Source organism: Canis lupus, chromosome 12, assembly GCF_011100685.1.
Source record: "Canis lupus familiaris isolate Mischka breed German Shepherd chromosome 12, alternate assembly UU_Cfam_GSD_1.0, whole genome shotgun sequence".
In the NCBI taxonomy this organism is placed as follows: Eukaryota; Metazoa; Chordata; class Mammalia; order Carnivora; family Canidae; genus Canis; species Canis lupus.
In genome coordinates, this window is record NC_049233.1 from 66,773,762 (window position 1) to 66,792,014 (window position 18,253).

Sequence of the window (18,253 nt, forward strand, 5' to 3'; positions counted from 1 at the left end):
TTTTATGGGGATCCATTTTCATTTCTGTTAGATGAGTTCCTAGAAGCAGAATGGCTGGATTCCCTATGACACTTTTGAGCATTTTATGTAATACTCCCCAGATTTCAGTTTTAGAAAAAATATCCTATATTGATATATGGATCTGTTTCATTGTAGGCTAACATGGCCATGTTGGATGGTAGCATCACTCCAAGAACTAGTGAAAAAGCCATCAAAATTTTAATTCTTTTTTTAAAAAATTTTAATTCTTTATGTTGCTTCTCCTTCTACTTCTCTCCTGTGTCTGGTATAGGATATGTTTGTGCTGCCACTATCTTTAATTTTAAAGACGTGTTGTAGAGAAAAGTATTAACATATTGCAAATCACATGGGTCTCAAATAATTTTTAACTATTTAATTAAAAATAGTGTTAATATTTGATAAAAAGTGTTTTCATATTGACTGTGAAAGACCATTTTATAACTTGAACAGATGTTGACTAAATTTACTCCCATATTTTTACATACCTTGATTTTAGCCTTCATTTCTTTGATGAGTTTTTTCCTTTCTAATTTCTTCTTTTGTTTCTGTTTCCATTTTTCCATTTGAGAAGGAAGGAGTCGATCAGAAATATCTTGATCATCAACTTGTATAAAAACAGCAACATCTGGGAAAAATCCATGTTCCCCCAGAAACAGGGCCTCCTCAGGATATCGTGGGAAACCATCTAATATAAAACCTGTGGAACTTGGTGGAAATTTCATAATTTATTCACTTAAAATATTGCCTTATAAATATTGATTTAAAATTAAAAAATTAATAAATCACAACTTTATATAAGATGTGCAATGAATAGTTTTAGAAGTTTACTGTAGTATCTTTTATTTCATTTAATATTTCTACTTGGGTAAGCATGGTATGTCTTCTCCCAAATGTATTGAATTAGATTAAAATAATATTTTATACTTCTGTTCATAATATAGATAAGTTCTCTTATATTGTAAATAGTCTTAAATATTTGGTGAAAAAGTAAGAGAAAATAAGTTCTCTGCTTGGGAGGCATGCCCAGCCTAATGACTGTATCACCCTTATGTAAAGGTAGGTTTGGCTAGCCTGCCATTAGTGGGGTTCCACCTTTGTGCAGTTTTTCTTCTCGTGATGCTTCCTTTCATGAGACAGTTTTTACCCTCTTTCCTGGATCCCCTTATGATCAATGACAATTACTAATGTAGGCAACCTGGCCCATATATGTTAGATGATTATGTTCAAATAGAATTAGAAAACTTGTCTAGGTAAGAGGAAATGATAAGGATCAGAAAAATAACTGGAACATGGCTATATTTTCATTATTAAACAACCAGGCTTTAAGAACTTGGTTTTGTTTACTTGAAAGAGTCGATATTGATCTCCTTTTGAATGAGAATTTATCCCGTTTACCTAAAATTTGACTTCTTTTAGGTATTTATATTTAAATATATGCTGTCTTCTTCACAGGACTTCTATGAACATTTGACAGTTTGAGTCCTTATCTGACATTTAAAAATGTTTCCTGTCTTAGTAAGTGGGCAGATTTTTATATTTTGGCTCTAAGATGTATGCCTTTTTCCTTAAGGATGCCTTCACCAATGTCTCTTCCGTGAGGAACAATTTCATCTCTACTGTTCCAGCTGTCACTTCTTTGTCAAGCTCTACCTCTATACCCAACTTCTGAGTTTCAATTCAGAATTTTCAAAAGGTTTCTTAGTTCCTTCATTGAAGTGCCCTTCAGGAATTGTATACGTATCATACTGTCAAAAATCATACTCATTGTTACCCTTCCACACTGCTCTTGCCTCTGACTCACTGGTATTCAGGTACCAAACTTCAGAGATACTTGGACTGCTCCTCCAGCCCCCTCTTGCTTCTCACATATGAGAGCTAAGCCCTGGCCTGTCCTCTTCTGTACCCATATTTCCATTTCTACCATTACATCTTAGTTCAGGCGCTTATTATATCTCTCCAGGACTCATGCAATAGCCCTTCAAATATATGTTGATTTTTCCCCTGATTAGAAAAGCAACAAATCCCACTACAGAAAGATTGGAAAATAGAGAAAAGCATGAAAAATGGCAAGATTATCCACAATCTCATATCCTAGAGATTACTGTCATTTTGTTTTGTTTCTTTCCAATTTATTCCTCTATTTATTCCATCTTGCTATTATACTATAAATACCTTTGTATCTTTTTAAACTTAATGTTATATAATAACATTGCTCATGCTATTACAAGTTCTTCATTTTAATATATTTTGATGGTCGCATAATAGCTATTTTATTTAGACTTTTTACAATTTCACTTTTTTATTTTTAATTCCTCAATTCATATGATTTTTTAAAAAAATTTTAATGTAGGGGATCTCTAAGTGGCTCAGCGGTTTAGCGCACCTGCCTTTGGCCCAGGGCATGATCCTGGACCCTGGGATTGAGTCCCACATCGGGCTCCCTGCATGGAGCCTGCTTCTCCCTCTGCCTGTGTCTCTGCCTCTCTCTCTCTCTCTCTCATGAATAAATAAATAAAATCTTTAAAAAAAATAAAAATAAAAAAATTTAATGTATAGTGTGAGGTCAAGAGCTAAATTAATGAAGAATAACCCATGACTACATTGGTTTTTTGTTGTTGTTTTGTTTTTTAAAGATTTACTTATTTATTTGAGAAGGCAGGGAGTGGCAGAGGGAGAGGGACAAGCAAACTCCACGCCAAGTGCAAAGCCCAATGTGGGGCTGAATCCCATGACATCAAGATCATGACCTGAGCCAAAATCAAGAGTTGGATGCTTAACCCACTGAGCCACCAAGATGCACCCCCCCCATGACTACATTGTTGCAGTTGACCTGCCTACGTTTACCACAACTAATGAACTAATTAGGGCAACAGGAAATTAAAATCAAAGTCGATGACCTATAACCAATGTGAATAAAATACAGTTTCATCTAAGTGTCTGTTATTATTGGTACTATAGTATCATTCTAGTTAGGAAATTGCAGTGAAGTTTTAAACCCTGATGGTATGGAGATTCTGATATATGTCCTTTCTAAAGTCATGCTTCTTCCTGATTTTTAAGAAAGGGATAACACTGGACAGTTACTAAGTGGTCTTAACTGTAATTATTGAAAGGCTCCAAGGAAAAGAGTCCAGTTCATCATTAGCATACATGGGTTTAGAATATGGGTGCTCAACCATGACTACACAGTAGAATCACCTGGGGAGGTCTCAAAAATACCACTGCCTAGATCTCAACTTTACACTTCTAAAAATTTTGATTGTTGTTTTGGGGAAGGGGCCCCTAGCATCAGTATTTTAAAATTCATTCCTCAAACGTTTTTAATGTGTAGAATCGCTAGTTTACAAGAGAGTAAAAGAAAAAAATCTTAAAATTTAGGCTGGATTATGTGTTTAACTTTTCAGAATAAAGCAAATAAAAGTCAACAATTATATAACCCTATATAAAATAAGATACCGTATTGGTTCTGTAAGCCACCATTCAGAAAGAATTGTTTCAAGAATTTCGGGAGGCAATGGCTCATTTTCCATTAGATTTAATCTGATTGCTTCTTCTTCTTCTGTAAATTGTACTTCTTGAAGCTAAAAAAAATCAGGAGACGAGAAAAAATTTAAAACTCTGTATTAATAAATAATACTCTATACATAGTTGATTAGGGCGAGACCTTTACTTCTTAGGTCATTTTTAAAATGCTGCTTGTTAAAAAAAAATAAAATAAATAAAATACTGCTTGTTAACACTTTAAAACTTGAACTCTTTTTAAAAAATCAACATTTAATATGGTTTAAAATATTAAATTATATATTATAGCTAAAAGGAGTTACTAGTGATTAGTATGAATGATTTTCAAACATGGCCTCAGGATAACTGTCTCATCACTTTGTGCTAAGATATTATTCAGTCTATCTCACACTCCCATAAGGTTTAACTAATTTTTGTCATTTATCTTATAGTTATTCAGCTCAGATCCTGATTGAAGGATGGGCCAGCCAGCCAGTCATCTGGGATACAATCCATAGCTGGGCCCATCTACAGGGGATAATTTGAGAAGAAAAGGGTCTACCTCTATCAGAAATGGTTAAAAGGTGAGTTAGAATTAAGAATTTTCTCTTTACAACCCCAGAAAGAAACCATTTAAGATATATATAAAATTTCTTACATGCATCATTAGAATATTTTGAGATCTCTGCTGTTGCTGGGGTAGATTTTTATGATATTTGATAGAAAACAGAGAACACAATAAAGCAAAACCTTATAGTCTAGGTCAGACATATCAAATACCATAGTCCCAAATAAATGCTACACAACAGTTTTGTCAGGGAAAGCTTTTCAGATTTTTACTGGAGTCATGTAAAATTTAGCATTTTGTATTCTAGATGAGCAGTAAGATATGTATTTAACACGTGGGGTGGTTAATTTTTTTCTTCTTCTGAGAAACTTTATAGAGTTTTATACTGCTTATATTCTACTTCCCAAAAGTAACACCAGTAAGCATAATTATCTGCAAAGACAGTATTAATATTACTACTGGCTTCCTTGTATTTTCTTCTTCAATCTTGACATTGGCCTGAATTGCAAGTTCTTCAAGTTCTTGTTTTGCAAACCGTTCTTCATCAGAATCTTCTTCAAATTCAGTTCCAATTCTCTTTTCGGTTTTGAGCATTATTTTTTCTTGAAGGTATTCTTCAAACTGAATGTGAAAAATGCCCCATTTTTCTGCTAACTGCCTTCCACAGGTGGTTTTGCCAGAGCCATGGGGGCCCAGAAGGCATATTCTTACTGGAGGAGCCTGCCACAGGAGGTAGATTGGGGAGAGATAGGGCAGGAGGAGAGGGAAGAAAAGAAAGTTTTGAGTAATTTAGAAAACATAAGGGTTAGTCATTGCCTCTCCCCGCAAGACTGAATTATCACTTCACAACACCAATAGTGTCAGAGGGCACAACCATACACATATTTCAGTAATCCTCCTGGACACCATATAAAAATTGAAGTTCACAAAAATAGCCCAAATTATTCAGGAGAGTTTAAATTGTGTTCTATATGTTCTGTTTAAGAAGGCATTGGAATTAGGGGCACTGGCTGGCTCAGTCAGTAGAGCATGCAACTCTTGATCTCAGGGTTATGAGTTCAAGCCCCATGTTAGGCGTGGAGCTTACTTCTTCGAAAAAAATAAAGGAGAGAAGGCATTGATGTTTTTGAAAGTATAAGTGACAATGTATTGTGACTTGTACATTTTGATTTTGTAATCCCAAGCTAGGAAATTATACTAATAAAAAAACTCAAGAGAAACAAAAAATGACATGCCCGAAGACCTCCTAAATATTATTTCATATCCACAATGAAAAACCGCACTATGAAAATGCTATGAAAAACGTCAATTAGATGTTAAAATGGTACATCAAAATGATGAAGTATCATGACATCTATGTAGAAATATATAAACTTCCACTGATACAATGTTGAGTGAAAAAACAGATTATAAAATATTATATACACTGGAGAGAATATACATCCATGTGGAAGAGGGTGAGAAAGCAAAATAAAAAAATGAAGGTTCTTGTCTAAAGTTGATGCAATGATGCATGTGCTTTATTTTTCAAATGGATGTGTTTTTTATGATGATAGTAAAATACATAACATAAAATTTACCATTTAAAACATTTTTTTCAGTTTAATTCAAATATTTATTTATTGAGATGGCACACTTAAATACCACAAAATCCACCCATTTTTAGTATATAATCCAGTGGTTTAAAATATATTCATTTTAACTATTTTTATACAGTTCAGTGGCATTAAGTATACACACAATTTTGTGTAACCGTCACCACTATCCATTTCCAGAACTTTTGCATCATTCCACACTGAAACTCCACAAACTTGGGGAAACATGGATTGTTCTCTAGTTGTATAATAAGACTCCTTTTCAAGCCAATGAATCAGTATCAGCCCTTGCTCCTGAGAGAGGACCAGTCAGGCACAGACTTGTCCCTATGATCATACCTCTGAGTGTGAATCAGGTGAATAGTGATCTCATCTGAGTAACCACACTTCTAATAAATGGTGGACTTTTCGTGTCAACCCACGAAAAGTCCACCAATCCCTGAATCCCATTCATCCCCAAAATCCTGTCTTAAGATCAGCAGACTGCTCTGGAGTCTCTAGAGAGACCAACCAGCACAGGTGGCTTTTCATGTAGCAAGCAATAAATCTAGCTGTGTCTTTTTCCTTTAGCTAAAAAGACAAATATTAGGTGTTGGTTTGACACAACACGTTGGTTTGATTACTGCAGAAATTAAAGAAGAGAATTATTTTATGTTATATTCCAAAAAATAGTTCTTGAAACTTAGATAATTACACCATATTGTTTTATCAGACTGGGGACTTTACTATTTATTAAGTAAAATGATGAAGGTTGGCGGTCAGTCCTTGAAAAAGCATCCAGGAGCAATTATTAGGATTGGATAAGAATACTGTTTTCACCTTTAATGGTTCTTTATGAGCCACGTACTCCTCAGGATGCTCTAGAAACTTTTCTTTAGCCTCAGGACTTGAAAAATAGTAGATCTTTTCTCGATATTTAGCTGCTTCGTCTGGACTGCCTGGTTGTAGGATGAAGTTTTCTTTGAGAACCACTGGACAAAAGTGCTTTGTATCTCCCAAGTGCCTTTTCTTCTCTTTAATTCTGTCTTCATTCTACAAATATTGTTAAGTTTGGAGAACAGGGTTAAAAGTATTTTGATGTAAGACCAAAAGATGGAATTAAAAAAATAATGCTTCTTGAATAATATTTAATCCATAACAAGATGCCTTTAAACAGTCCACAAAAGGCCAGTTCTTAGGCAAATTTAATTAATTATCAGTTTCTTGTTTCCCTATAAGCTCACATCCTGAATAATATCTAATCTATAACAGTAATCTCTTTAAAACACTCAACAATTTTATGTGTACCCTTCCAGACCCTTTTTCAAAGTATATCCTACCAACAGACTGTAAAAATAGACATATATTTAGGTACGGACACAGTATTTTTAAAAACGCCCATGGGATAATACTTTACAAGACTATTCTACAACAAGCCTCTTTTATTCCCCCCAAAACAAGATATAATGAACAACTTTCTGTAAAAGGTGAAAACAGGAGGCTGGTCTATACTTTTCTTGCACCATTCTTGTTCAATTTTTGTATGAAAGTTATGCAAATGCTCCAAAATGAGCTGGGAAGTATTGTTATTTTTCTACCATGAGGAAGATGTTTTTAAAAAGATTTTTATCTATCTATCTATCTATCTATCTATCTATCTATCTATCTATCTATTTATTTATTTATTTATAGAGTGTGAGTAGGAGGGGCAGAGGGAGATGGAGAAAGAGACTCCCAAGCAGATTCTGCTCTGGGCATAATACAGGGGTCAATCTCACGACCCTGAGACCATGACCTGAGCCAAAATCAAGAGTCGAATGCTTAACCAACTGAGCACCCAGGCGCCCCTATTACATGGAAGGGTTTAAGCAACACAGGAATTATCTAATCAACAAAGGTATATTAGAAATGATTTGTAATTCCCTTCTATCATTCTTGTTTGTTCAGCTTTTATTGTTCTTCCTAAGCAAACTAGCAATTCATATTTTAAAAATCCCTTTTATCTTGACTTAGTATAAAGTTCCTATAATTTAAACCACTCTGTGTTTAATATTTGATTATATGCCCATTTTTGTTTCAAATGTTATTGGCTGCTTCTTTTTACCTAATTGGACTTGTTAGAAGTTTGTCTATTTGATTACACTTGCCAATGAACCAACTTTTCATTTTTTGAAATTAGGGCTACTGTTTTCATTTTTGTCTTCTTTCCCTATTTTGTTAAATTTTTGCCTTTATCTCCTTTCTGCACTCATTGGGTTTATTTCTTGTGCTTTTTTCCCAGATTCTGAGTTGAATGCTTAATTTTTCCTGCTAATAAATTCACTTAAAGTAGTTGGCAGACTTAAAAAAATATGAATGTGTCTTCCAGTTATATTTGAATTTCAGATAACAAATAATTTTTAGTAAAAATTTGTACCACACATAAAAATTATTCTTTACCTGAAATTCAAATATAATTGGGTATCATTTTTTAAAATCTGACAATTATAATTTCTACTTCTTCCATACTGCAAAGCATTTATATGTGATTTTTTTGGAGGGCTAGAAAACAATATATGTATTTTTTTATTTTGAAGCTGAAATGTAAAATTTATCCAACTTCTAATAAATCTAAAATAAGGTCATGTGACACTTAAAAATTGTGTTGAATTCTAAAATCTTTGTTCTTATTTTATGACTTCTTATAATGTATTAAATTATAAAATGCAATTTTGTTTAAAAGCATTGTTGAACTCACAGTAAAAACATATGTACTCAAACACAACTGAAAGTATAAGTTCTGACCTTTGTGAAAGTCAGTATAATTTTGTTTCATGAGAATTTTATTTTATTTTAATTTTTTTTACTAAGGTATTTAAAAATTATTTATTTATTTAAATTTCCAGTATAATTAACATACAGTGTTATATTAGTTTCAGGTATACAATATAATGATTCAACAATTCTATATGTTTCTCGGGGCTCATCAAGGTAAGTACACTCTTAATCTCCTTTAGTTATTTCCCCCATTCCTCCACCCAATTCCCACCTGTCAACTACCACTTTTTTCTCTGTTTTTAAGAGTCTGTTTTGTTTTGGTTCATCTCTTTTTTCTTTGTTCATTTGTTTTACTTCTCAAGTTCCATGAGTGAAATCATTTGCTATTTATCTTTCTCTGACTTATTTCACTAGCATTACATCCTTTAGCTCCATCATGTCATTGCAAATGGCAAGATTTCATTCTTTTTTATGGCTGAAAGATTTTCCTCTGTGTGTGTGTGTGTGTGTGTGTGTGTGTGTGTATGTACCACTTTTTCTTTATCCATTCACCTATCAATGGACACTGGTAGATTTTCACTTCCCTGAATCTCCAGGGCTCCTGCTTGTCGTCCTCTCTGTTCCCTAATTGTCCCTTTAAAACTTCCACTTGCCTCTGTGCAGATCAGATTTCAGTTCACAGTGGGCTCTTTTCTCTATTGATGAAAACATGTCCTTATCACTTCTATGCCCAGTTTTGCTTATCTTTGACAGCATAAAGTATCCTTTCTTTGTTGTTTTAATGCACTTTCCCTTGAATTCTACTTTTACTGATACTCAGAATGCTATTTTCTCTTTTTTTTCATTAGGACTTGCTTTTTATATCTCAATCCATTTGAGTCCTAAGTTAATTGTAATGGCTTACATTGGTTGACTCCAGTTTTTCCTTATAATAGGTGGATCTAGAATTATCCCTAAATAAATTTTAGAAACAGAAAGTGAGGTATGTGTATAGAGGCAATAGGGTGGGGTTAGGGATATCTTAAAACAAAGGATTCTGGGAAAATGGTGATCTGAAGACACCTCCTTCTTTTCTCTACCACCATCTCAATATTAAACACTACTGGGCAGGCAGCTAGAATCCATCAACATCTGAGAGGAGGAAACCATATGGCATTATTTACCACTATGGGCTAGATGAGCACTTGGAGACAAACATCAGAGGGATCAGAGTATTAAGATGTCAAGTCTCAGGAGGAATTTTTTACAGAGATCTCTGGATTTCCTGGAGAATGGTAATATCAGCAACTACCAGGGCAATTCTTGTGGTCTCTCTGGCTCACAAAAGACGAAGAAAGAGGTGTATGGGTAGGAAGAGTCCTCCCCAACCCTGCATCTGGGCAAGTATGAGATATACTTATCAGGCTTGTCTTAGGCCTCAGCAATGACTAGAAAACCACCACCCATGTAAGGCAGCCTAGCCAACTGCAGGATCAGTCAGATCAAATAGATCACAAAACATTGCAACAGAGATGGACAGAACCCAATCTCTGAGTGGAAAAATAATAGGGACATTAATAGAAATTCAAGTAAACACTAGAAAGAGTTCACAGGCACCAACAAAATGTGCAAATAAGCCTAAGAAGAGAGTAACAACTTGTGGTAGAATAATGGCCTCCCAAAGATCCCCAGAACCTGAGTGGGTTACCTTGTGTGTGATTAAGGATGTTGAGATGGGAAGCTCATCCAGGTGGTGGTCCTTAAGAGGGAAGCAAGAAGGTCAAAGGCAGAAGAAGAGATGAGATGATGAAAAGCAAAGGTTGAAGTAATGTGCTTTGAAGATGGAGGAAGAGGCCATAAACCAAAGAATGCAGGAGGCCTCCAGAAGCTGGAAAAGACAGGAAAAGGTTTCCCTCTAGCAGAAGGAACATAGCTAATATTGATTTTAGCCCTGTGAGATTCATTTCAGAGAGCTGACCTTGAGAACTAAATGATAACTTGGTTGTTTTAAGCCACTAACTTTGTGGTAATTTGTTTTTTTTTTTTTAAGATTTTATTTATTTATTCATAGAAACAGAGAGAAAGGCAGAGACACAGGCAGTGGGAGAAGCAGGCACCACACAGAGAGCCCGACGTGGGACTCAATCCCGGGTCTCTAGGATCACGCCCCGGGCTGCGGGCGGCGCTAAACCGCTGCGCCACCGAGGCTGCCCTGTGGTAATTTGTTACAACAGCAATAGGACCCCAAGAAGTTCCTTAAATGAGAAGACTGAATGGAAGACATATCTACAAATATATGAACAAAAAAGCAAAGAGATGGAGAATTTGAGGGAAAAGATAAAGATATTTGGAGGATAGACCCAAGAGATCTAATAAGTATTAAGTATTATGGAAGGAAAAAAAGGAAGAGATGGAGAAGAGGCAAGAATTAATTTCCCACAGATACAGAAAGATATAACATACAGATTTAAGGGAACCCCAAGCATAGGCAAGATTGATGAGAAAAGACAAACACTTGCGCATATCTTGAATTCTGCAGTGGCATTAGAACTGTCATTTCTTTTTGTACTTTCTGTTCGGCAAAAGGGAAATATCTTTGTTGTTGATTTTTCCTATTGTAAAAATGGTATCTTTCTACCGTTAAAAAAAACAGGTAGTATAGATAAGCACTTAAAAAATAAAAATTACTTATAAGTCCATCACTCAGAGATAACAACCATTAACACTTATAATAGTTTGACTGAGGTATAGCTGACATTAAAACACTGTACAAAAAAATTTGATTAGTTCTGACACAAGTATTCATTTGTGTATTTACCACAACCAAGATGATAAACATATTCATGAATACCAGAAGTTTGCTCACATTTCTTCTCAAAATCTCTCTTTCCTGTCCCTTTTTGTCTCCTACCTGCTCCATCCCCAGGCAACTGGTGCTCTGTTTTCTAGCACTATAACTAGTTGGCACATTCTAAATTTTTATATAAATGGAATCAACAGTATATATTCTTTTTTTGTCTGGCTTCTTTCTTTTCACATAATTTCACATAATTTTCACCTTGAGATTCATCCAAGTTAGTGCCTGTTCATTAAAGGGTTGAAAATTTCAGTCCCACCCTCAACCTTCTGAGGTGGGATTAGACTGGAGTTTGAATCAGCCAATGGCCAATGACTTAGTCAGTCATGACATTGTAATGAAGCCCCCGTAAAATCGAAGAGAACAGCTTTTTGGACTTTTCTTTTAGAAAAGCTTCCTTGTGGCACCAAGCAGGGCACCAAGCTCCACAAGGACAGAAGCTTCTTTGTTCAGGACCTTGTCCTATGTATCAATTTACCTGGCTGTGGATTAGCATTCATCATATCCTCTAATAAACTGGTAAATGTAGGTAAATGTTTTCCTGAATTTCCTGTTTCTGCTGTCTTAGCAAATTAATTGAGGAGGTTATTGGAATCCCTAATCAGGCAGTCAGAAGCAGAGGAAACAACCTGGGTCTGAGGTGGGGTATGGGGGAGTGGTCCTTTAGGACTGAACCATTAATCTGTGGAATCTGATCCTCCCACCAGGTGGATAGTATCAGAATTGAGCTGATTTCTCAGACTCTGCTGGTGTCCAAGAACTACTTGGTGTTGTGTTGTGGAGAACCTCCTCCTATGCTGGAATCAGGTCTAGAAACCTTGAAAGAATTGATAAGACTCCAAATTAAAAGAATCACTTCCAAACACATGAGAAAATGCTCCGCGTCACTTGCCATCAGGGAAATACAAATCAAAACCACAATGAGATCCCACCTCACACCAGTGAGAATGGGGCAAATTAACAAGGCAGGAAACCACAAATGTTGGAGAGGATGCGGAGAAAAGGGAACCCTCTTGCACTGTTGGTGGGAATGTGAACTGGTGCAGTCACTCTGGAAAACTGTGTGGAGGTTCCTCAAAGAGGTAAAAATAGACCTGCCCTACGACCCAGCAACTGCACTGGTGGGGATTTACCCCAAAGATACAGATGCAGTAAAACACCGGGACACCTGCACCCCAATGTTTATAGCAGCAATGTCCACAATAGCCGAACTGTGGAAGAAGCCTCGGGTGTCCAATCGAAAGATGAATGGATAAAGAAGCTATGGTCTATGTATACACTGGAATATTCCTCAGCCATTAGAAATGACAAATACCCACCATTTGCTTCGACGTGGATGGAACTGGAGGGTATTATGCTGAGTGAAGTAAGTCAATCGGAGAAGGACAAACATTATATGGTCTCATTCATTTGGGGAATATAAAAAATAGTACAAGATATTAAAGGGGAAAGGAGAGAAAATGAGTGGGAAATATCAGGGAGGGAGACAGAACATGAGAGACTCCTAACTCTGGGAAACGAACAAGAGGTAGTGGAAGGGAAGGTGGGAGGGGTTTGGGGTGACTGGGTGACGGGCACTGAGGGGAGCACCTGATGGGATGAACACTGGGTGTTATGCTATATGTTGGCAAATTGAGCTCCAATAAAAAAAAAAGATTAAAAAATATACAAAACCAAAAACAAACAAAAACACTCAAAGTGTTAAAAAAATTATGTCTTAAAGTTTAAATTTTGTGATCAGTAACCTTTTGAATAAATGGAAATTTGCTTTTGAAAAAAAAATCACTTCCTATTTTATTAGGGATAGAAAGTGACTAGATACCTAAATTGGGTGGCTATCAAATGAGAATGGTTATCAAAATTCTGGTGCTAAGGGAGTAGATTAGTGCCTGATAATGACCTACTCCTCTCCCCCACCCTTCTGCTCCTTATCATGCAAGCAGCCTCTCAAAGAGGCCGTTGCTATCTGTATTTTATTTTATTTTTTATTTTATTTTTTTAATAATAAATTTATTTTTTATTGGTGTTTAATTTACCAACATACAGAATAACACCCAGTGCTCATCCCGTCAAGTGCCCCCCTCAGTGCCCATCACCCATTTTACATGGAACACCCATTTCCCTTAAATGTTTCTGTATCTAATACCTATAGATGTTTGCATGGCAAGAAAATTAAAAGATTTCCCTTTTCTTTTTTTCATAGGTGTAATATACTGTCTAAGTAGCCCTGGCATTTCAGGGGTCAAGGGAAGCTGGGTGGAGGCCAAGTGTGTTGAAAAATGCTGAGTTATAAAATTGAGGATGCCTGCTTGTTTTCTTGGGGTCTGAAAGTGCTAGTTGCCACTCTGGATATATGCACTTTCAAGGATGTGACCCATGTGAATGAGCAATAATAAAGGAATCATACCTCTTCCTCTTCCTCCTCTTCTTCTTCCACCTCTTCATCAACTTCAGCTTCAGCCTGATAGTCTTCTGTTTCTTCATCATAATCTTCCATAGTTAGCTCCCATCCAGCATACTGGAAAGGTTCTGTAAAAAAAAAAAAGTAACTTTTGGGAAAACATTTTTAGGATAAAAGGATATTAGCATAGCGCAATAGCCAGAGATTAGGAAAAGTGATCTCTTACTTTAAATCGGTATGCGCATGGGTCTTGACAAATTTTTTATGTGACAACTGGCTGGTTTGGCCAGTGGTCTTTGTGCCCTGTGCTGCTCTGATTGGCAGATTTAATTATTTTAAACCTCGACCCAGACTATACTGAATGCTCTACTTAGTCAAGAAAGGCTGCAAACTTTCATGGCCGCTTTTCATAAGAGTACCTGTTCTGACAATAAATGTTACAATTACAGCTCTTACTTTCCATAGTCTCAACTACTTTCTGAAGTAGTTCCTCTGGAGTTCTGTCAGCAATCTCCAAGTTTAAAATTGGAATGAAAGACTCATTGATTGTTGCTTCCAGCTGTTTCCAGATGTGGTTGAAATATTTAATCTTCTCTTTAATTGGTTCCATTTCAGGAACATCGGGATAAGCATCTTCTGGAAACTCAGGGAGTACAACTTTTGAGTAAAGGTTAGAGAAAAGAAGAAAGGGTCTTTAAAAAATTGTATCTTTAGCTATATTGCCAAAATAATTTATAGTTTATAATATTTTAAAAACATTTGAAAGAAACTTAGTTTTCTAAGTAATATAAATTCATAAATTCATATTTTAATTTATGCTTTGTTTCTTATATTGGCTCAGATGAATTATCTACTAATAAGACCAAAATTATGGATAATTAATAAGAAATTCATGTGGCAACTTTAACTGTTAATAGAATGTATAAAATAAAATTGGATGAAAAACAGAACTATATGCTGGCTACATACATTTTTAATGTAATGAGCTAAATTAATACATATTAACTGACATACAACATAGAAAGAAATAAGTAGGAAGTTGGTACTATGCCTAAAATAAGGGACAGGATCCTTTGTAAAAGAATATGAAAAGTACTTTCACACATTAACTACTTTTATAATCTAACCTGTTTCAGATAATTCTTTAGTTTCCAGGTCCTCTTTGGATCCTTTTGAAATTTCTGTTCCAACTGTAGTATCCTCAGCAAGCTCAGATACTTAAAAAAAGAAATCTAATAGTTAGCATTTGGATTTTAAAACCTTATTCCTTTATGAAATTTTTGGTGCAAAGAAAATTTCAAAACATAGTTTAATTGTATGTACTACGTTTAAGTGAAACTACAGTTCCTGTTTAGTAAAGTATGGTGTAAAATATTTAATAATACAGGCAGAAAGTGAAGAATATTTAAAAATATACAAAAGGACATTGACTAAAATAATAATTGACACATGACACATGTAATTCTGGTGGATAACTGTTGTTAAATATTCAAACTTCTGTTCACATGGTATCAGACCATCAGTTCCTGATATTTCTTTTAATTTCTTAAGATAACCCATGAAAATACACCAAAAGATCATAAAGCAGCAATGACAGACAATGATATATCAAAGTCCCAGCTGTGGGTGTAGGTGTGGCAAAACTGAGGAGAATCTCAACTAATATCGCTATTGACGGTATAGCTCAAACACTGTTTTCCTGGACAAGATAAGACATGCCTCACATGCAGATCCAGCATAAGTGGTTCAGGGAAAAAAGAACTAATTATCTAACTTCTCACTCCATAGTCTCTCCTAGTTCTGAGACCCAAATTTTGTGTAGACCAAATACATTTTTATATAATATTATATGAAATATATCATATTTCTACATATTGTATGAATTACGACACTTATTATAATTATATACTATAATTATAATAATTATAATATTATTACATATAACATAATATATAGAGATATATCCATTCTGTAACACTGGAAACTGTCTTCCAAGCTAAAGTAATAGTTGGGTCCTCTTTCTATAGAATTCCATAGTTAATACTCAAAAGAGAGTAGGATGTAGAAGAGGACAAGCCTCCAGGCATATTTAATTCTAAAGTGTTCAGTTATCTAAAGTATAAATGAAGACAAAGGCAACAACACCAAGAATATACGGAGAATTCTAAACTGTCTCAGTGTCTCTGACTAATTACGGGATGCAATAGTCAGAGATGACAGAGATCCAGCTGCAGTCTAGAAGAGTAAGGCAAGATGAATACTTACTAAATATCACCACTTGAACTAGGTCAACGCACATTAACTTGACCTTCAGGTCCATATTAGAGAGTACCAGGCAAAACATCAAAGTGAAAGGCACATATGTGTGTATGTGGGGGGGTGGTTGGGTGTGGCTCCTATAAATAGGTATGTGGCTCCTACCTACCCTTCCTTTTGATTACCCTGCTCTACCTGCTACAGCTGGACACAGTCTGCCCCATTCAAGGAGAAGTCAACAACGACAAAACAACAAGGCCCATGAAAAGATGTTATAATGAAGGGGAAGAGAGTATCAATCCAAATTTAGATGAAGAACTTGCTTTTGAAAAAGATTTCTAAAAAAAAAAAAAAAGAAAGAAAAAAGAAAAAGATTTCTTCTATAAAGCAGAGTAAATTTTAGAAAATACATGGTTGGAAAAAAAAATACATGGTTGGTGTACTCAAAAAGCACAGGAGGACAACATAGCCTATGAAATAGGAATCCTGAAGCAAAAAGTCAGAGACCAACCTAAGATAAAGATAGAAATACAAGAAACTAGTTGCAATATGAAAACAATGGAAGGAAATCTAAAATGCAATAGAATTCAAATATGTATTAGGAGAGAGGCAATAAGAAGCAGAAAATAAATCTCACGTGAAGGATAACAGCTCTCCAAAGAATACAGAGAAAAAAGAACAAAGAGATTAAAAACTATCAGGGAAAAGAAGATTAATGTGGTTGAGAAACAAAAACTATCTAACCAAAAGCAATAAAAAGTGATCCTGAAAAAGGAATCTGAAGCAATAAATGAAGATGCAATTGAAGAAGACCATTTTGAACCAGACAAAGACTAGTATAAAGGTAAAAAGAGCTCACTGAATTCCAGGAAAAATCACTCACATACTAGCAAATTTGGGAAAAAAAAGTAGTATTGACGAATATGTTTTAAGCATCCCTGCAGAAAAGAAAAAAAGGGCACAAATAAAGTAATATCAGATTTTTCCTTGTGAAGACAATAGCATAATATCAACAGCAGAATTCTGAAAGGAAAAGGCTATGACAATAATTTAGTAGCATCTAAGTTGTTTTTCACGCATGAAAGCAATAGATTTGCAAGAATTCACACAATATACCACACTAGATGCTTAAGAAATTATTCAAAAATACAGGCCAGATGACTAAGAGAACTGAAAATCAGAACTGAAACCTCAGGAATGGAGAAACTGTGGAATCTGGGAGACACCCCCATGGAATCATCAACAGTCCTAATCCCACCGAGCTGCAGAAATTCGTGGCCAGTTCTAATGGGCTGGAAAGGACAGGCCTTTCCCAGTGGATGTATCCACTAGTGGGCGTTCGACAGTGTGGAGGAGTTGTGCCTCTTATAATACTATCTGGAGGAAGTTTACCAACAATTTCAGTATGAACCGTCATACTGAAACTTTATAAGAGTGACTCTGTTATAAGACTTAAGATATTCCAGAGAAAAACTTTCTCTTAGCCTTGAATCCAGTCAAGTCAAAACAAAACAAAATACCATGCTTAGAAAAATGGAAGGAAATATATCAGAATATTAAATATTTATTTCCTTTTGCTGGCAGAACTATGGTGATTTTCTCCCATCTTTCTATTTGTATGAATTCTACATTTCCTATAATTAGTATGTTAAATCAAACTTGACTGGACATCCAAGTGATTTTTATTTTTAAAAGATTTTATGTATTTATTAATTTATTTGAGAGAGAGAGAGAGAGAGAGAGAAAGTGTGGGCAAGCACAGGGAGAGGGAGAGAATCTCAGGTAGACTCCACACTGAGCACAGAGCCCAACATGTGGCTCAATGTGTGGCTCGATTCCATGCCCCTGAGATCATGACCTGAGCCGAAATCAAGATGCTTAACTGACTGAGCCACCCAGGCACCCCTGGATGGTTTTAAACAAATAATTCAACATCAATTATATCAGAACTATGGTCACTGTCTGATAGACATTTTCCAAATTTCAAGTTCTATATTCTATTCAACATATCAATTCATTGGGACCTGTGGATACACGGTGCAGCTGAGTCATCCTTGAGTTTATGTTTTTGGGATTAGATTTTAATAGGTACAATATTTTTTTTCTATGACTTAAAGGTGATCATTTATAAAACCTTTTTCAGCCCACTTTTTTTCTTATGACAGTTCATAATTGTCAGCAAGAATCACTAGAGGTGTTCAATAAAATAGAGATTTCTAAACTCCATCCTAGACTTACTGAACCAGAAGTTGGGTGGAGCTCAGGAGCCTTTAAAATAAGAAATTTATGTTGGCAAATTGAACTCCAATAATAAAAAAAGAAACTTAGGTGATTCTTTT

At 35.3% G+C, this 18,253-nt stretch overlaps 1 protein-coding gene across 7 annotated transcripts in view; it reads right to left on the minus strand.

Moving 5' to 3' along the window:
- Positions 1–18,253, minus strand: part of AK9 (adenylate kinase 9) — a 127,437-nt gene that overhangs the window by 39,061 nt on the left and 70,123 nt on the right. For 6 of the 7 annotated variants that reach the window (XM_038554914.1, XM_038554912.1, XM_038554915.1 and 3 more), the window contains 7 exons: positions 14,786–14,875; positions 14,115–14,315; positions 13,665–13,786; positions 6,505–6,717; positions 4,547–4,810; positions 3,478–3,602; positions 507–726 (listed from right to left, as the gene is read on the minus strand). In XM_038554914.1, the coding sequence (XP_038410842.1) occupies positions 507–726; positions 3,478–3,602; positions 4,547–4,810; positions 6,505–6,717; positions 13,665–13,786; positions 14,115–14,315; positions 14,786–14,875 (1,235 nt within the window). The remainder of the gene's footprint in view (positions 1–506; positions 727–3,477; positions 3,603–4,546; positions 4,811–6,504; positions 6,718–13,664; positions 13,787–14,114; positions 14,316–14,785; positions 14,876–18,253) is intronic. The other variant, XM_038554913.1, reaches the window with a different exon arrangement.